We start from the raw sequence: 21,109 nt of genomic DNA on the forward strand, positions 1-21,109 counted from the left end.
TTCAGAGTCCAGGTACTGTACTTCCCACCTCCAGTACTGTAACATCCTCACTCATCCTTCAGAGTGCAGGTACTGTACTTCCCACCTCCAGGACTGTAACATCCTCACTCATCCTTCAGAGTGCAGGTACTGTACTTCCCACCTCCAGTACTGTAACATCCTCACTCATCCTTCAGAGTGCAGGTACTGTACTTCCCACCTCCAGGAGTGTAACATCCTCACTCATCCTTCAGAGTGCAGGTACTGTACTTCCCACCTCCAGTACTGTAACATCCTCACTCATCCTTCAGAGTGCAGGTACTGTACTTCCCACCTCCAGTACTGTAACATCCTCACTCATCCTTCAGAGTGCAGGTCCTGTACTTCCCACCTCCAGTACTGTAACATCCTCACTCATCCTTCAGAGTCCAGGTACTGTACTTCCCACCTCCAGTACTGTAACATCCTCACTCATCCTTCAGAGTCCAGGTACTGTACTTCCCACCTCCAGTACTGTAACATCCTCACTCATCCTTCAGAGTGCAGGTACTGTACTTCCCACCTCCAAGACTGTAACATCCTCACTCATCCTTCAGAGTGCAGGTACTGTACTTCCCACCTCCAGTACTGTAACATCCTCATTCATCCTTCAGAGTCCAGGTACTGTACTTCCCACCTCCAGGACTGTAACATCCTCACTCATCCTTCAGAGTGTAGGTACTGTACTTCCCACCTCCAGTACTGTAACATCCTCACTCATCCTTCAGAGTGCAGGTACTGTACTTCCCACCTCCAGGACTGTAACATCCTCACTCATCCTTCAGAATGCAGGAACTGTACTTCCCACCTCCAGGACTAACATCCTCACTCATCCTTCAGAGTGCAGGTACTGTACTTCCCACCTCCAGGACTAACATCCTAACTCATCCTTCAGAGTGCAGGTACTGTACTTCCCACCTCCAGGACTAACATCCTCACTCATCCTTCAGAGTGCAGGTACTGTACTGCCCACCTCCAGGACTGTAACGTCCTCACTCATCCTTCAGAGTGCAGGCACTGTACTTCCCACCTCCAGTACTGTAACATCCTAACTCATCCTTCAGAGTGCAGGTACTGTACTTCCCACCTCCAGGACTAACATCCTCACTCATCCTTCAGAGTGCAGGTACTGTACTTCCCACCTCCAGGACTGTAACATCCTCACTCATCCTTCAGAGTGCAGGTACTGTACTTCCCACATCCAGGACTGTAACAACCTCACTCATCCTTCAGAGTGCAGGTACTGTACTTCCCACCTCCAGTACTGTAACATCCTGACTCATCCTTCAGAGTGCAGGTACTGTACTTCCCACCTCCAGTACTGTAACATCCTCACTCATCCTTCAGAGTGCAGGTACTGTACTTCCCACCTCCAGTACTGTAACATCCTCACTCATCCTTCAGAGTGCAGGTACTGTACTTCCCACCTCCAGGACTGTAACATCCTCACTCATCCTTCAGAGTGCAGGTACTGTACTTCCCACCTCCAGGACTGTAACATCCTCACTCATCCTTCAGAGTGCAGATACTGTACTTCCCACCTCCAGTACTGTAACATCCTCACTCATCCTTCAGAGTGCAGGTACTGTACTTCCCACCTCCAGGACTGTAACATCCTCACTCATCCTTCAGAGTGCAGATACTGTACTTCCCACCTCCAGTACTGTAACATCCTCACTCATCCTTCAGAGTGCAGGTACTGTACTTCCCACCTCCAGGACTGTAACATCCTCACTCATCCTTCAGAGTGTAGGTACTGTATTTCCCACCTCCAGGACTAACATCCTAACTCATCCTTCAGAGTGCAGGTACTGTACTTCCCACCTCCAGGACTAACATCCTCACTCATCCTTCAGAGTGCAGGTACTGTACTTCCCTCCTCCAGTACTGTAACATCCTCACTCATCCTTCAGAGTGTAGGTACTGTACTTCCCACCTCCAGGACTGTAACATCCTCACTCATCCTTCAGAGTGCAGGTACTGTACTTCCCACCTCCAGTACTGTAACATCCTCACTCATCCTTCAGAGTGCAGGTACTGTACTTCCCACCTCCAGGACTGTAACATCCTCACTCATCCTTCAGAGTGCAGGAACTGTACTTCCCACCTCCAGGACTGTAACATCCTCACTCATCCTTCAGAGTGCAGGTACTGTACTTCCCACCTCCAGGACTGTAACATCCTCACTCATCCTTCAGAGTGCAGGTACTGTACTTCTCACCTCCAGTACTGTAACATCCTCACTCATCCTTCAGAGTGCAGGAACTGTACTGCCCACCTCCAGTACTGTAACATCCTCACTCATCCTTCAGAGTGCAGGTATTGTACTGCCCACCTCCAGGACTAACATCCTCACTCATCCTTCAGAGTGCAGGTATTGTACTGCCCACCTCCAGTACTGTAACATCCTCACTCATCCTTCAGAGTGCAGGTACTGTACTTCCCACCTCCAGGACTGTAACATCCTCACTCATCCTTCAGAGTGCAGGTACTGTACTTCCCACCTCCAGGACTGTAACATCCTCACTCATCCTTCAGAGTGCAGTTACTGTACTTCCCACCTCCAGGACTGTAACATCCTCACTCATCCTTCAGAGTGCAGGTACTGTACTTCCCACCTCCAGGACTGTAACATCCTCACTCATCCTTCAGAGTGCAGGTACTGTACTTCCCACCTCCAGTACTGTAACATCCTCACTCATCCTTCAGAGTGCAGGTACTGTACTGCCCACCTCCAGGACTAACATCCTCACTCATCCTTCAGAGTGCAGGTATTGTACTGCCCACCTCCAGTACTGTAACATCCTCACTCATCCTTCAGAGTGCAGGTACTGTACTTCCCACCTCCAGGACTGTAACATCCTCACTCATCCTTCAGAGTGCAGGTACTGTACTTCCCACCTCCAGTACTGTAACATCCTCACTCATCCTTCAGAGTGCAGGTACTGTACTGCCCACCTCCAGGACTAACATCCTCACTCATCCTTCAGAGTGCAGGTACTGTACTGCCCACCTCCAGGACTGTAACATCCTCACTCATCCTTCAGAGTGCAGGTACTGTACTTCCCACCTCCAGGACTGTAACATCCTCACTCATCCTTCAGAGTGCAGGTACTGTACTTCCCACCTCCAGGACTGTAACATCCTCACTCATCCTTCAGAGTGCAGGTACTGTACTGCCCACCTCCAGTACTGTAACATCCTCACTCATCCTTCAGAGTGCAGGTACTGTACTTCCCACCTCCAGGGCTGTAACATCCTCACTCATCCTTCAGAGTGCAGGTACTGTACTTCCCACCTCCAGGACTGTAACATCCTCACTCATCCTTCAGAGTACAGGTACTGTACTTCCCACCTCCAGTACTGTAACATCCTCACTCATCCTTCAGAGTGCAGGTACTGTACTTCCCGCCTCCAGTACTGTAACATCCTCACTCATCCTTCAGAGTGCAGGTACTGTACTTCCCACCTCCAGTACTGTAACATCCTCACTCATCCTTCAGAGTGCAGGTACTGTACTTCCCACCTCCAGGACTGTAACATCCTCACTCATCCTTCAGAGTGCAGGTACTGTACTTCCCACCTCCAGGACTGTAACATCCTCACTCATCCTTCAGAGTGTAGGTACTGTACTTCCCACCTCCAGTACTGTAACATCCTCACTCATCCTTCAGAGTGCAGGTACTGTACTTCCCACCTCCAGTACTGTAACATCCTCACTCATCCTTCAGAGTGCAGATACTGTACTTCCCACCTCCAGTACTGTAACATCCTCACTCATCCTTCAGAGTGCAGATACTGTACTTCCCACCTCCAGTACTGTAACATCCTCACTCATCCTTCAGAGTGCAGGTACTGTACTTCCCACCTCCAGTACTGTAACATCCTCACTCATCCTTCAGAGTGCAGATACTGTACTTCCCACCTCCAGGACTGTAACATCCTCACTCATCCTTCAGAGTGCAGGTACTGTACTTCCCACCTCCAGGACTGTAACATCCTCACTCATCCTTCAGAGTGCAGGTACTGTACTGCCCACCTCCAGTACTGTAACATCCTGACTCATCCTTCAGAGTGCAGGTACTGTACTTCCCACCTCCAGTACTGTAACATCCTCACTCATCCTTCAGAGTGCAGGTGCTGTACTTCCCACCTCCAGTACTGTAACATCCTCACTCATCCTTCAGAGTGCAGGTACTGTACTTCCCACCTCCAGTACTGTAACATCCTCACTCATCCTTCAGAGTGCAGGTACTGTACTTCCCACCTCCAGTACTGTAACATCCTCACTCATCCTTCAGAGTGCAGGTACTGTACTTCCCACCTCCAGTACTGCAACATCCTCACTCATCCTTCAGAGTGCAGATACTGTACTTCCCACCTCCAGTACTGTAACATCCTCACTCATCCTTCAGAGTGCAGGTACTGTACTTCCCACCTCCAGTACTGTAACATCCTCACTCATCCTTCAGAGTGCAGATACTGTACTTCCCACCTCCAGGACTGTAACATCCTCACTCATCCTTCAGAGTGCAGGTACTGTACTTCCCACCTCCAGTACTGTAACATCCTCACTCATCCTTCAGAGTGCAGGTGCTGTACTTCCCACCTCCAGTACTGTAACATCCTCACTCATCCTTCAGAGTGCAGGTACTGTACTTCCCACCTCCAGTACTGTAACATCCTCACTCATCCTTCAGAGTGCAGGTACTGTACTTCCCGCCTCCAGTACTGTAACATCCTCACTCATCCTTCAGAGTGCAGGAACTGTACTTCCCACCTCCAGTACTGTAACATCCTCACGCATCCTTCAGAGTGCAGGTACTGTACTTCCCACCTCCAGTACTGCAACATCCTCACTCATCCTTCAGAGTGCAGATACTGTACTTCCCACCTCCAGTACTGTAACATCCTCACTCATCCTTCAGAGTGCAGGTACTGTACTTCCCACCTCCAGTACTGTAACATCCTCACTCATCCTTCAGAGTGCAGATACTGTACTTCCCACCTCCAGGACTGTAACATCCTCACTCATCCTTCAGAGTGCAGGTACTGTACTTCCCACCTCCAGTACTGTAACATCCTCACTCATCCTTCAGAGTGTAGGTACTGTACTTCCCACCTCCAGTACTGTAACATCCTCACTCATCCTTCAGAGTGCAGGTACTGTACTTCCCACCTCCAGTACTGTAACATCCTCACTCATCCTTCAGAGTGCAGGTACTGTACTTCCCACCTCCAGGACTGTAACATCCTCACTCATCCATCAGAGTGCAGGTACTGTACTTCCCACCTCCAGTACTGTAACATCCTCACTCATCCATCAGAGTGCAGGTACTGTACTTCCCACCTCCAGGACTGTAACATCCTCACTCATCCTTCAGAGTGCAGGTACTGTACTTCCCACCTCCAGGACTGTAACATCCTCACTCATCCTTCAGAGTGCAGGAACTGTACTGCCCACCTCCAGTACTGTAACATCCTCACTCATCCTTCAGAGTGCAGGTACTGTACTTCCCACCTCCAGGACTGTAACATCCTCACTCATCCTTCAGAGTGCAGGAACTGTACTTCCCACCTCCAGGACTGTAACATCCTCACTCATCCTTCAGAGTGCAGGTACTGTACTTCCCACCTCCAGGACTAACATCCTCACTCATCCTTCAGAGTGCAGGTATTGTACTGCCCACCTCCAGTACTGTAACATCCTCACTCATCCTTCAGAGTGCAGGTACTGTGCTTCCCACCTCCAGGACTGTAACATCCTCACTCATCCTTCAGAGTGCAGGTACTGTACTTCCCACCTCCAGGACTGTAACATCCTCACTCATCCTTCAGAGTGCAGGTACTGTACTGCCCACCTCCAGGACTGTAACATCCTCACTCATCCTTCAGAGTGCAGGTACTGTACTTCCCACCTCCAGGACTGTAACATCCTCACTCATCCTTCAGAGTGCAGGTACTGTACTGCCCACCTCCAGGACTGTAACATCCTCACTCATCCTTCAGAGTGTAGGTACTGTACTTCCCACCTCCAGTACTGTAACATCCTCACTCATCCTTCAGAGTGCAGGTACTGTACTTCCCACCTCCAGGACTGTAACATCCTCACTCATCCTTCAGAGTGCAGGTACTGTACTGCCCACCTCCAGGACTGTAACATCCTCACTCATCCTTCAGAGTGTAGGTACTGTACTTCCCACCTCCAGTACTGTAACATCCTCACTCATCCTTCAGAGTGCAGGTATTGTACTGCCCACCTCCAGGACTAACATCCTCACTCATCCTTCAGAGTGCAGGTACTGTACTTCCCACCTCCAGGACTGTAACATCCTCACTCATCCTTCAGAGTGTAGGTACTGTACTTCCCACCTCCAGGACTGTAACATCCTCACTCATCCTTCAGAGTGCAGGTATTGTACTGCCCACCTCCAGGACTAACATCCTCACTCATCCTTCAGAGTGCAGGTATTGTACTGCCCACCTCCAGTACTGTAACATCCTCACTCATCCTTCAGAGTGCAGGTACTGTGCTTCCCACCTCCAGGACTGTAACATCCTCACTCATCCTTCAGAGTGCAGGTACTGTACTTCCCACCTCCAGGATTGTAACATCCTCACTCATCCTTCAGAGTGCAGGTACTGTACTTCCCACCTCCAGGACTGTAACATCCTCACTCATCCTTCAGAGTGCAGGTACTGTACTGCCCACCTCCAGGACTGTAACATCCTCACTCATCCTTCAGAGTCCAGGTACTGTACTTCCCACCTCCAGGACTGTAACATCCTCACTCATCCTTCAGAGTGCAGGTACTGTACTTCCCACCTCCAGGACTGTAACATCCTCACTCATCCTTCAGAGTGCAGGTACTGTACTTCCCACCTCCAGTACTGTAACATCCTCACTCATCCTTCAGAGTGCAGGTACTGTACTTCCCACCTCCAGGACTGTAACATCCTCACTCATCCTTCAGAGTGTAGGTACTGTACTTCCCACCTCCAGTACTGTAACATCCTCACTCATCCTTCAGAGTGCAGGTACTGTACTGCCCACCTCCAGGACTGTAACATCCTCACTCATCCTTCAGAGTGCAGGTACTGTACTTCCCACCTCCAGGACTGTAACATCCTCACTCATCCTTCAGAGTGCAGGTACTGTACTTCCCACCTCCAGTACTGTAACATCCTCACTCATCCTTCAGAGTGCAGGTACTGTACTTCCCACCTCCAGGACTGTAACATCCTCACTCATCCTTCAGAGTGTAGGTACTGTACTTCCCACCTCCAGGACTGTAACATCCTCACTCATCCTTCAGAGTGCAGGTACTGTACTTCCCACCTCCAGTACTGTAACATCCTCACTCATCCTTCAGAGTGCAGGTACTGTACTTCCCACCTCCAGTACTGTAACATCCTCACTCATCCTTCAGAGTGCAGGTACTGTACTTCCCACCTCCAGTACTGTAACATCCTCACTCATCCTTCAGAGTGCAGGTACTGTACTTCCCACCTCCAGGACTGTAACATCCTCACTCATCCTTCAGAGTGTAGGTACTGTACTTCCCACCTCCAGTACTGTAACATCCTCACTCATCCTTCAGAGTGTAGGTACTGTACTTCCCACCTCCAGTACTGTAACATCCTAACTCATCCTTCAGAGTGTAGGTACTGTACTTCCCACCTCCAGGACTGTAACATCCTCACTCATCCTTCAGAGTGCAGATACTGTACTTCCCACCTCCAGGACTGTAACATCCTCACTCATCCTTCAGAGTGTAGGTATTGTACTTCCCACCTCCAGTACTGTAACATCCTCACTCATCCTTCAGAGTGTAGGTACTGTACTGCCCACCTCCAGTACTGTAACATCCTCACTCATCCTTCAGAGTGCAGGTACTGTACTTCCCACCTCCAGTACTGTAACATCCTCACTCATCCTTCAGAGTGTAGGTATTGTACTTCCCACCTCCAGTACTGTAACATCCTCACTCATCCTTCAGAGTGTAGGTATTGTACTTCCCACCTCCAGTACTGTAACATCCTCACTCATCCTTCAGAGTGTAGGTACTGTACTTCCCACCTCCAGGACTGTAACATCCTCACTCATCCTTCAGAGTGTAGGTATTGTACTTCCCACCTCCAGTACTGCAACATCCTCACTCATCCTTCAGAGTGTAGGTATTGTACTTCCCACCTCCAGTACTGCAACATCCTCACTCATCCTTCAGAGTGTAGGTACTGTACTTCCCACCTCCAGGACTGTAACATCCTCACTCATCCTTCAGAGTGCAGGTACTGTACTTCCCACCTCCAGTACTGTAACATCCTCACTCATCCTTCAGAGTGCAGGTACTGTACTTCCCACCTCCAGTACTGTAACATCCTCACTCATCCTTCAGAGTGCAGGTACTGTACTTCCCACCTCCAGTACTGTAACATCCTCACTCATCCTTCAGAGTGCAGGTACTGTACTGCCCACCTCCAGGACAGTAACATCCTCACTCATCCTTCAGAGTGCAGGTACTGTACTTCCCACCTCCAGTACTGTAACATCCTCACTCATCCTTCAGAGTGCAGGTACTGTACTTCTCACCTCCAGTACTGTAACATCCTCACTCATCCTTCAGAGTGCAGGTACTGTACTTCCCGCCTCCAGTACTGTAACATCCTCACTCATCCTTCAGAGTGTAGGTACTGTACTTCCCACCTCCAGTACTGTAACATCCTCACTCATCCTTCAGAGTGCAGGTACTGTACTTCCCGCCTCCAGTACTGTAACATCCTCACTCATCCTTCAGAGTGCAGGTACTGTACTTCCCACCTCCAGTACTGTAACATCCTCACTCATCCTTCAGAGTGCAGGTACTGTACTTCCCACCTCCAGTACTGTAACATCCTCACTCATCCTTCAGAGTGCAGGTACTGTACTTCCCGCCTCCAGTACTGTAACATCCTCACTCATCCTTCAGAGTGCAGGTACTGTACTTCCCACCTCCAGTACTGTAACATCTTCACTCATCCTTCAGAGTGCAGGTACTGTACTTCCCACCTCCAGTACTGTAACATCCTCACTCATCCTTCAGAGTGCAGGTACTGTACTTCCCACCTCCAGGACTGTAACATCCTCACTCATCCTTCAGAGTGCAGGTACTGTACTTCCCACCTCCAGTACTGTAACATCCTCACTCATCCTTCAGAGTGCAGGTACTGTACTTCCCACCTCCAGTACTGTAACATCCTCACTCATCCTTCAGAGTGCAGGTACTGTACTTCCCACCTCCAGTACTGTAACATCCTCACTCATCCTTCAGAGTACAGGTACTGTACTTCCCACCTCCAGTACTGTAACATCCTCACTCATCCTTCAGAGTGCAGGTACTGTACTTCCCACCTCCAGTACTGTAACATCCTCACTCATCCTTCAGAGTGCAGGTACTGTACTTCCCACCTCCAGGGCTGTAACATCCTCACTCATCCTTCAGAGTGCAGGTACTGTACTTCCCACCTCCAGTACTGTAACATCCTCACTCATCCTTCAGAGTGCAGGTACTGTACTTCCCACCTCCAGGACTGTAACATCCTCACTCATCCTTCAGAGTGCAGGTACTGTACTTCCCACCTCCAGGACTGTAACATCCTCACTCATCCTTCAGAGTGCAGGTACTGTACTTCCCACCTCCAGTACTGTAACATCCTCACTCATCCTTCAGAGTGTAGGTACTGTAGTAGTCAGGCAGTAACGTTACATAATAGAGTCAGGCAGTAACGTTACATAATAGAGTCAGGCAGTAACGTTACACAGAGTCAGGCAGTAACGTTACACAGAGTCAGGCAGTAACGTTACACAGAGTCAGGCAGTAACGTTACACAGAGTCAGGCAGTAACGTTACACAGAGTCAGGCAGTAACGTTACACAGAGTCAGGCAGTAACGTTACACAGAGTCAGGCAGTAACGTTACACAGAGTCAGGCAGTAACGTTACATAGTAGAGTCTGGCACTAACGTTACACAGAGTTAGGCACTAACCTTACAGAGTGTACAACGAGATAGAGTCATACAACGAGATAGAGTCATACAACTAACCTTATAGTGTTCCAGAGCGTCGATAGCTCTGTTGTAGCCGTCGACATTGTAGACACAGAGGGCCGACAAGAGCTCAAACACTTGCTTCTTGATGGTGACATTACTGGTGTCCAGAGCTGTTGGTGACAGATAACACAGTTATATACACGGTACTGGAGGTATATATGACGTGGCACTCAGTGCATATACACGGTACTAGAGGTATATATGACGTGGCACTCAGTGTATATACACGGTACTAGAGGTATATATGACGTGGCACTCAGTGTATATACACGGTACTAGAGGTATATATGACGTGGCACTCAGTGTATATACACGGTACTAAAGGTATATTTGACGTGGCACTCAGTGTATATACACGGTACTAAAGGTATATATGACGTGGCACTCAGTGTATATACACGGTACTAGAGGTATATATGACGTGGCACTCAGTGTATATACACGGTACTAGAGATATGTATGACGTGGCACTCAGTGTATATACACTGTACTAGAGGGATGTATTACGTGGCACTCAGTATATATACACGGTACTAGAGGGATGTATGACGTGGCACTCAGTATATATACACGGTACTAGAGGTATGTATGACATGGCACTCAGTGTATATACACGGTACTAGAGGTATATATGACGTGGCACTCAGTATATATACACGGTACTAAAGGTATATTTGACGTGGCACTCAGTGTATATACACGGTACTAGAGGTATATTTGACGTGGCACTCAGTGCATATACACGGTACTAGAGGTATATATGACGTGGCACTCAGTATATATACACGGTACTAAAGGTATATTTGACGTGGCACTCAGTGTATATACACGGTACTAGAGGTATGTATGACGTGGCACTCAGTATATATACACGGTACTAGAGGGATGTATGACGTGGCCCTGTATATACACCAAGTGGTATACCTTCAATATATATACACCGGAGGGGTATATCTCAGTGTATATACACCGAGAGTGGTATACCTTCAATATATATAAACCGAAAGGGGTATATCTCAATGTATATACACCGAGGTAGGTATATCTCAGTGTATATACTATTTTAGGTATTAAAGTATACCTGACTGGTGGAGTACAGGTGACATGCAGCCTTAATGACCCTCGTGTAGTAGATAGTCTTGAAACTCCGTTAACTAACCACAGTCTCATATTATGTCATACATATGACGAATCAGACACAAGTGCAACATCTGGGCACCTTTACTGTAGACGTTTCGCCCATCCAGTAGGGAAACGTCTAGAGTGAAGGTGTGTCTCATTCATCACGTCATTCTATCGTCCAGGAAAGAATTCTTTCTCAATTTTCAAGTATGATCATACATATCGGTGTATAACACCACTGGTATACATGTGCAGCAAGCCATACACGAGAGCAAAACATCAACATGCTCATCAGATAGTGAAACAAACCATACCACGGGCAGGGTTAGAACCCGCGGCTAGAGAGTTATAAAACTCCAGACCGACGCGTTAGCCACTGGGCCAGCTGGCTACAATAAGATTGATCTAACTAGGTATATTTATACACCATAGGAAGGTTAGCATGGGCCACCATTGTGACCACAAATTCCAGTTTTTGTGGTCACAGTGGTGGCCTATGCTAACCTTCCTATGGTGTAGAAATACACCATAAAAGTCTATCTGGAGGGCATTCTGGTCATGGACCGGTCCATGACCAGATCTAGTGGTGGATCAGCGTCTGGTTGACCTGGTAGGTCATCTCCTGGGTGGAGGGCTAAGGGGGGTCGAGCCAAGGGGGCGGCGATCCCACCAGGAATCAACCAGACTCCAGTACTCTGTGTTAGTACTTGAAGTTAACACAATATTGCATCTGTCAAGTACTCACGAGTCCAGATACACCAGAGTATATATATACTGTGTGCATATATATATATATATATATATATATATATATATATATATATATATATATATATATATATATATATATATATATATATGCAAAGGGATGGAAAACAAGATAAAAACAACCACAGGGGAAGTTGAATGATAGCTCTAGGCCTTTCGTGTTGCAATCAACACATTAGGAGCTTACAATGTTGCAGAAATGAGTAGGAAGTCCAGGTACATTAGTTTATTCAAGCTACAACGTTCCCCTGAACGTAACTTCTTGCACTTCTACTCATTTTAGCAACATTGCAAGCTCCTGGTGTGTTGATTGCAACACGAAAGGCCTAGAGCTGTCATTCAACTCCCCCTGCACCAGAGTATATATTTTGAGAGTTCAAGGCATATACCTCATATCTGATAAATCTCTGATGAATTGATAAGAATTGATGAGAATGATGAGAATTGATTGTTGAGAATTGATGAGAGACGAAACTCAGGAAGGAACCAAACAATAAATACTGATTGCGAAAAGGATTTAGGAGTTCTGGTTAGCAGTAATTTAAAACCAAGACAACAGTACATTAGTGTTGGCAATAAAGCTAACAGAATTCTTGACTTCATATCTAGAAGTATAAATAATAGAAGTCCTCAGGTTGTTCTTCAACTCTATATATCCTTGGTTAGGCCTATAACAGGAGTCGTGAGGTTAGGCCTCATTTATACTATGCTGCTCAGTTCTGGTCACAGTATTACAGAATGGATATAAATGTTCTGGACAACGTACAGAGGAGGATGACAAAGTTGATCCATGTATCAGAAATCTTTCCTATGAGGATAGACTGAGGTACTGTCTATCCTACGGGGACAGACTTAGGGCCCTGTCTATCCTACGACGACAGACTTAGGGCCCTGTCTATCCTACGAGGACAGACTTAGGGCCCTGTCTATCCTACGAGGACAGACTTAGGGCCCTGTCTATCCTGTGAGGATAGACTGAGGCCCTGAATCTGCACTCTCTAGAAAGGAGTAGAATTAATGGGGATATGATTGAGGTGTATAAATGGAAAACAGGAATAAATAAAGGGGATGTAAATAGCGTGCTGAAAATATCTAGCCAAGACAGGACTCGCAGCAATGGTTTTAAATTGGAAAAATTCAGATTCAGGAAGGATATAGGAAAGTTCTGGTTTGGTAATAGAGTTGTGGATGAGTGGAACAAACTCCCGAGTACAGTTATTGAGGCTAAAACCTTGTGTAGTTTTAAAAATAGGTTAGATAGATATATAAATGGGTGGGCATGTGTGTGAGTTGGACCTGACTAGCTTGTGCTACTATGTCAGATGCCGTTCTTCTTAAGTGGATATGATCTAACTTGACTAGGTTGGGTCTTTGGTTTAAGCCGGGAGGTGACTTGGACCTGCCTCGCATGGACCAGTAGGCATACTGCAGTGTTCCTTCTTTCTTGTGTTCTTAATATACAACCCTTCGCCAAACAACAGGAGGCCAAGGAACGAACATGATCAGGATAACCATAATAAGACTGATGAGCTAGACACATGGACAATGTTTAAGAATGATTTAGTAACGAAATGTTTCATCTACACAGCAGGATTCGTCAGTCAAATATAGGTGATTATGAAATTGGAAAGGAGGTAATATTGAGGTGGTCAATTCCTCAGCCTTGATGGAAAGTGGTCAGTCGGTCAGTCTTGATAGAAGGTGGTCAGTCTCTCAGTCTTGATAGAAGGTAGTCAGTCCCTCAGTCTTGATAGAAGGTGGTCAGTCCCTCAGTCTTGATAGAAGGTGGTCAGTCCCCCAGTCTGGATAGAAGGTGGTCAGTCGCTCAGTCTTGATAGAAGAGGATCAGTCCCTCAGTCTTGATAGAAGGTGGTCAGTCCCTCAGTCTTGATAGAAGGTGGTCAGTCCCTCAGTCTTGATAGAAGGTGGTCAGTCCCTCAGTCTTGATAGAAGGTGGTCAGTCCCTCAGTCTTGATAGAAGGTGGTCAGTCCCTCAGTCTTGATAGAAGGTGATCAGTCGCTCAGTCTTGATAGAAGGTAGTCAGTCCCTCAGTCTTGATAGAAGGTGGTCAGTCCCTCAGTCTTGATAGAAGGTGGTCAGTCCCTCAGTCTTGATAGAAGGTGGTCAGTCCCTCAGTCTTGATAGAAGGTGGTCAGTCTCTCAGTCTTGATAGAAGGGGATCAGTCCCTCAGTCTTGATAGAAGGTGGTCAGTCCCTCAGTCTTGTTAGAAGGTGGTCAGTCCCTCAGTCTTGATAGAAGGTGGTCAGTCCCTCAGACTTGATAGAAGGTGGTCAGTCCCTCAGACTTGATAGAAGGTGGTCAGTCCCTCAGTCTTGATAGAAGGTGGTCAGTCTCTCAGTCTTGATAGAAGGGGATCAGTCCCTCAGTCTTGATAGAAGGTGGTCAGTCCCTCAGTCTTGATAGAAGGTGGTCAGTCCCTCAGTCTTGATAGAAGGTGGTCAGTCCCTCAGACTTGATAGAAGGTGGTCAGTCCCTCAGACTTGATAGAAGGTGGTCAGTCCCTCAGTCTTGATAGAAGGTGGTCAGTCCCTCAGTCTTGATAGAAGGTGGTCAGTCCCTCAGTCTTGATAGAAGATGGTCAGTCCCTCAGTCTTGATAGAAGGGGATCAGTCCCTCAGTCTTGATAGAAGGTGGTCAGTCCCTCATTCTTGATAGAAGGGGATCAGTCCCTCAGTCTTAATAGAAGGTGGTCAGTCCCTCAGTCTTGTTAGAAGGTGGTCAGTTCCTCAGTCTTGTTAGAAGGTGGTCAGTCCCTCAGTCTTGATAGAAGGTGGTCAGTCCCTCAGTCTTGATAGAAGGGGATCAGTCCCTCAGTGTTGATAGAAGGTGGTCAGTCCCTCAGTCTTGATAGAAGGGGATCAGTCCCTCAGTGTTGATAGAAGGTGGTCAGTCCCTCAGTCTTGATAGAAGGGGATCAGTCCCTCAGTGTTGATAGAAGGTGGTCAGTCCCTCAGTCTTGATAGAAGGGGATCAGTCCCTCAGTCTTGATAGGTGGTGGTCAGTCCATCAGTCTTGATAGAAGGGGATCAGTCCCTCAGTATTGATAGAAGGTGGTCAGTCCCTCAGTCTTGATAGAAGGTGGTCAGTCCCTCAGTCTTGATAGAAGGGGATCAGTCCCTCAGTCTTGATAGAAGGTGGTCAGTCCCTCAGTCTTGATAGAAGGTGGTCAGTCCCTCAGTATTGATAGAAGGGGATCAGTCCCCCAGTCTTGATAGAAGGTGGTCAGTCCCCCAGTCTTGATAGAAGGTGGTCAGTCCCTCAGTATTGATAGAAGGTGTTCAGTCCCTCAGTCTTGATAGAAGGTGGTCAGTCCCCCAGTCTTGATAGAAGGTGGTCAGTCCCTCAGTATTGATAGAAGGTGTTCAGTCCCTCAGTATCGATAGAAGGTGGTCAGTCCCTCAGTATTGATAGAAGGTGGTCAGTCCCTCAGTATTGATAGAAGGTGGTCAGTCCCTCAGTCTTGATAGAAGGTGGTCAGTCCCCCAGTCTTGATAGAAGGTGGTCAGTCCCTCAGTCTTGATAGAAGGTGGTCAGTCCCTCAGTATTGATAGAAGGGGATCAGTCCCCCAGTCTTGATAGAAGGTGGTCAGTCCCCCAGTCTTGATAGAAGGTGGTCAGTCCCTCAGTATTGATAGAAGGTGTTCAGTCCCTCAGTCTTGATAGAAGGTGGTCAGTCCCCCAGTCTTGATAGAAGGTGGTCAGTCCCTCAGTATTGATAGAAGGTGTTCAGTCCCTCAGTATCGATAGAAGGTGGTCAGTCCCTCAGTATTGATAGAAGGTGGTCAGTCCCTCAGTCTTGATAGAAGGTGGTCAGTCCCCCAGTCTTGATAGAAGGTGGTCAGTCCCTCAGTATTGATAGAAGGTGTTCAGTCCCTCAGTATCGATAGAAGGTGGTCAGTCCCTCAGTATTGATAGAAGGTGGTCAGTCCCTCAGTATTGATAGAAGGGGATCAGTCCCTCAGTCTTGATAGAAGGTGGTCAGTCCCTCAGTATTGATAGAAGGGGATCAGTCCCTCAGTCTTGATAGAAGGTGGTCAGTCCCTCAGTATTGATAGAAGGGGATCAGTCCCTCAGTCTTGATAGAAGGTGTTCAGTCCCTCAATCTTGATAGAAGGGGATCAGTCCCTCAGTCTTGATGAAAGACTAGTGACAACCATGGAAAGACTGGAGAGTATCAGCAGTAGCAACAACAGCACGAATAACAACTAGAACAAAAACAGCAACAGCGAAAGCAACAGTAACAACAGCAAACTCAACAGTAACAACAGCAGCAACGATAATAACGCTAAACCTCAGTTTCGTAAACACTAACATGACAGATTTCTTATGAATAAGGTAATGAGAGATTGTGAGAAAAAGTGACTGATGAGAGAGACAGACAGAAAGATACAAAGATAAATAGATATAAAGATAAAGATAGATTGCACCAGAGAGAGAGAGAGAGAGAGAGAGAGAGAGAGAGAGAGAGAGAGAGAGAGAGAGTTAAAATCAGCGACCCAGTAACCTGGAACAGGCCTTCCTCCCCTCCCTCCCACCTCGCACCTGCTCACTTCTTTTCCCTTTTTAGCTCCCTTTCCCTTCTCCCTTGCTCTCCCCACTCCCCCAACCACCCCTTAGGGGTGTAAACAAACCCCTGCCCACCTCCCACCCCCTAGGGAAGACCAGGGACCACAGGATGTTGGGGCAGATTGAGGGACTCTGAAAGGGGCCCTGACCATCGAATTAAAGGCCGTCACAAAACGCTATTCAGTCCCGCCTTTTACGTTGGCTACATCACGGCCTAGAAACCTGAGTTAGATCCTAGGACGAGGCTAGATAAGATCGCTGAAGTGGCTAGTTTATTGTGTACCTCATATCCATCCTGTGGATGGTAGTGGCTAGTTTATTGTGTACCTCATATCCATCCTGTGGATGGTAGTGGCTAGTTTATTGTGTACCTCATATCCATCCTGTGGATGGTAGTGGCTAGTTTATTGTGTACCTCATATCCATCCTGTGGATGGTAGTGGCTAGTTTATTGTGTACCTCATATCCATCCTGTGGATGGTAGTGGCTAGTTTATTGTGTACCTCATATCCATCCTGTGGATGGTAGTGGCTAGTTTATTGTGTACCTCATATCCATCCTGTGGATGGTAGTGGCTAGTTTATTGTGTACCTCATATCCATCCTGTGAATGGTAGTGGCTAGTTTATTGTGTACCTCATATCCATCCTGTGGATGGTAGTGGCTAGTTTAGTGTACCTCATATCCATCCTGTGGATGGTAGTGGGTAGTTTATTGTGTACCTCATATCCATCCTATGGATGGCAGTGGCTAGTTTATTGTGCACCTCATATCCATCCTGTGGATGGTAGTGGCTAGTTTATTGTGTACCTCATATCCATCCTGTGGATGGTAGTGGCTAGTTTATTGTGTACCTCATATCCATCCTGTGGATGGCAGTGGCTAGTTTATTGTGTACCTCATATCCATCCTGTGGATGGCAGTGGCTAGTTTATTGTGTACCTCATATCCATCCTGTGGATGGTAGTGGATAGTTTATTGTGTACCTCATATCCATCCTGTGGATGGAAGTGGCTAGTTTATTGTGTACGTCATATCCATCCTGTGGATGGTAGTGGCTAGTTTATTGTGCACCTCATATCCAGCCTGTGGATGGCAGTGGCTAGTTTATTGTGTACCTCATATCCATCCTGTGGATGGCAGTGGCTAGTTTATTGTGTACCTCATATCCATCCTGTGGATGGTAGTGGCTAGTTTATTGTGTACCTCTTATCCATCCTTTGGATGGTAGTGGCTAGTTTATTGTGTACCTCATATCCATCCTGTGGATGGTAGTGGCTAGTTTATTGTGTACCTCATATCCATCCTGTGGATGGTAGTGGCTAGTTTATTGTGTACCTCATATCCATCCTGTGGATGGTAGTGGCTAGTTTATTGTGTACCTCATATCCATCCTGTGGATGGTAGTGGCTAGTTTATTGTGCACCTCATATCCATCCTGTGGATGGTAGTGGCTAGTTTATTGTGTACCTCATATCCATCCTGTGGATGGTAGTGGCTAGTTTATTGTGTACCTCATATCCATCCTATGGATGGTAGTGGCTAGTTTGTTGTGTACCTCATATCCATCCTGTGGATGGTAGTGGCTAGTTTATTGTGTACCTCATATCCATCCTGTGGATGGTAGTGGCTAGTTTATTGTGTGCCTCATATCCTGTGGATGGTAGTGGCTAGTTTATTGTGTACCTCATATCCATCCTGTGGATGGTAGTGGCTAGTTTATTGTGTACCTCATATCCATCCTGTGGATGGTAGTGGCTAGTTTATTGTGTACCTCATATCCATCCTGTGGATGGTAGTGGCTAGTTTATTGTGTACCTCATATCCATCCTGTGGATGGTAGTGGCTAGTTTATTGTGTACCTCATATCCATCCTGTGGATGGTAGTGGCTAGTTTATTGTGTACCTCATATCCATCCTGTGGATGGTAGTGGCTAGTTTATTGTGTACCTCATATCCATCCTATGGATGGTAGTGGCTAGTTTGTGTACCTCATATCCATCCTGTGGATGGTAGTGGCTAGTTTATTGTGTACCTCATATCCATCCTGTGGATGGTAGTTACCTGATCAACCAGATTGCTGGCACTAGCAGCACTAAGTCCAACATAAGTACCACAGCCTGGTTGATCAAGCGCTGTTCCTTCTTGAAGACAACCAGAGGTCTGCTGGTGATCCCTCTTATGTATGAAGGAGGACGTTGAAAAGTCTTGGTCCCTTCACACTTACTAAGTTTTTCCTTTGTGCTCCCAGCTTTTCATTAAGGGTTTATTGCACTGTCTGCCAAGACACTTTCATGGGTAATGATTTACGTGTGCAGGTTTGAGATCAGTTTTCCTAGAACCTTTTAAGTGTAGATTATAATTTACCTTCCTCGCCTGCGTTCCAAGGAGTACAGATGCAGAGACTTCAAACGTTCACAGCAATTTAGGAGCTTGATGGAATCTCTGGAAGTAGTGAAGGTTCTCTGAACATTCTCCAGGTTCAAGTGCAGCAGTGCTCCAGCCTGGAGGGTACATGTGACTCCTGGTTCAGTTGGTAGCACACTCGGCTCACGCACTGTGTCCGTGGTTCAATCCTCGGCATGGATTGAAAATGATGGGCATGTTTCCTTACACCTAGCTGTAAATAGGCACCTGGGTGCTAGGCAACTGTTATGGGTGGCATCCTGGGGGGGGATAGTATACCTTAGAGCTGAACTTCGAAATCAGCTAAGGTAAGATAACAGTTTTTAACCTGTAAAACTGATTCGTGTATTAAACCAGTGACTTGAAGCGTATCATCACTGGATTAACTTCTCTTGTTTTACAGGTACTAGTTATACGGCCTATTACTTTCCTTGTGTTAGTGACAGTGACATTGTTGGGATCATTGAAGGTGAAATCATGTCATGATAACTCCCAGGTCTCTCACATTAGTCTTACACTCTACTGATTCCAGTTTTCGACTTCGTTCCAGTCATTATTCCATCATCCTTTCACAACTCAGTAACAAATATGTCCTCACTGAGCACCATATTGTTTCCAGAGGTCCTCTGGAAGACTGTTTCCAGAGGTCCTCTGGAAGACTGTTTCCAGAGGTCCTCTGGAAGACTGTTTCTAGAGGTCCTCTGGAAGACTGTTTCCAGAGGTCCTCTGGAAGACTGTTTCCAGAGGTCCTCTGGAAGACTGTTTCCAGAGGTCCTCTGGAAGACTGTTTCCAGAGGTCCTCTGGAAGACTGTTTCCAGAGGTCCTCTGGAAGACTGTTTCCAGAGGTCCTCTGGAAGACTGTTTCCAGAGGTCCTCTGGAAGACTGTTTCCAGAGGTCCTCTGGAAGACTGTTTCCAGAGGTCCTCTGGAAGACTGTTTCCAGAGGTCCTCTGGAAGACTGTTTCCAGAGGTCCTCTGGAAGACTGTTTACATCAGGCTGGAGGTTTACTGTGTCCTCAATGACAGCCTCGTGTAAATCCTAGTATGTCTGGAAAGGTATATACAGCGTTAAGGTTTATGTATATGAGAGAGCTCTGGTGAGGACTGTGCATTGTGCAACTGAGCTTCTCACTGTGGGAGCCTCCTGTGGTAGCCTCCTGAGGTAGCCTCCTGTGGTAGCCTCCTGTGGTAGCCTCCTGTGGTAGCCTTCTGTGGTAGCCTCCTGTGGTAGCCTCCTGTGGTAGCTTCCTGTGGTAGCCTCCTGTGGTAGCCTCCTGTGGTAGCTTCCTGTGGTAGCCTCCTGTGGTAGCCTTCTGTGGTAGCCTTCTGTGGTAACCTCCTGTGGTAGCCTTCTGTGGTAGCCTTCTGTGGTAGCCTCCTGTGGTAGCCTCCTGTGGTAGCCTTCTGTGGTAGCCTCCTGTGGTAGCCTTCTGTGGTAGCCTTCTGTGGTAGCCTCCTGTGGTAGCCTTCTGTGGTAGCCTCCTGTGGTAGCCTTCTGTGGTATCCTTCTGTGGTAGCCTCCTGTGGCAGCCTCCTGTGACAGCCTCCAGTGACAGCCTCCTGTGACAGCCTCCTGTGACAGCCTCCTGTGGCAGCCTCCTGTGACAGCCTCCTGTGGCAGCCTCCTGTGGCAGCCTCCTGTGACAGCCTCCTGTGGCAGCCTCCTGTGACATTCTCCTTTGGTCAGTCCCTCAGCCTGGAGAAGAGTTTTGCTCCATAGACCTATAGTGTACGGCAAGGATTATGTCATTGTTCTGGTCTCAGTGGTGTGTGTGTGTGTGTGTGTGTGTGTGTGTGTGTGTGTACTCACCTATTTGTACTCACCTATTTGTGGTTGCAGGGGTCGAGTCCTAGCTCCTGGCCCCGCCTCTTCACCGGTTGCTACTAGGCCCTCTCTCTCCCCGCTCCATGAGCTTTATCAAACCTCGTCTTAAAACTGTATATGGTTCCTGCCTCCACTACGTCATTTTCTAGGCTATTCCACTGCCTTACAACTCTATGACTGAAGAAATACTTCCTACTATCTCTCTGACTCATTTGTGTCTTCAACTTCCAATTGTGGCCTCTTGTTTCTGTGTCCCCTCCCTGGAACATCCTGTGGTGTGTGTGTGTGTGTG

General features: G+C 47.5%; 1 protein-coding gene across 1 annotated transcript in view; it reads right to left on the minus strand.

Annotated features, from left to right (window-relative positions):
* The window catches only part of LOC128703878 (uncharacterized), a gene marked incomplete in the record, with an annotated part of 119,478 nt that overhangs the window by 63,744 nt on the left and 34,625 nt on the right, over nucleotides 1-21,109 (minus strand). Inside the window, 3 exon segments of the mRNA XM_070104936.1 lie at nucleotides 10,102-10,217; nucleotides 19,590-20,031; nucleotides 20,125-20,714. Coding sequence (XP_069961037.1) covers nucleotides 10,102-10,217; nucleotides 19,590-20,031; nucleotides 20,125-20,714 — 1,148 coding nt within the window.

The sequence above is a fragment of the Cherax quadricarinatus genome, chromosome 95 (genome assembly GCF_038502225.1).
Source record: "Cherax quadricarinatus isolate ZL_2023a chromosome 95, ASM3850222v1, whole genome shotgun sequence".
NCBI classification, from domain to species: domain Eukaryota; kingdom Metazoa; phylum Arthropoda; class Malacostraca; order Decapoda; family Parastacidae; genus Cherax; species Cherax quadricarinatus.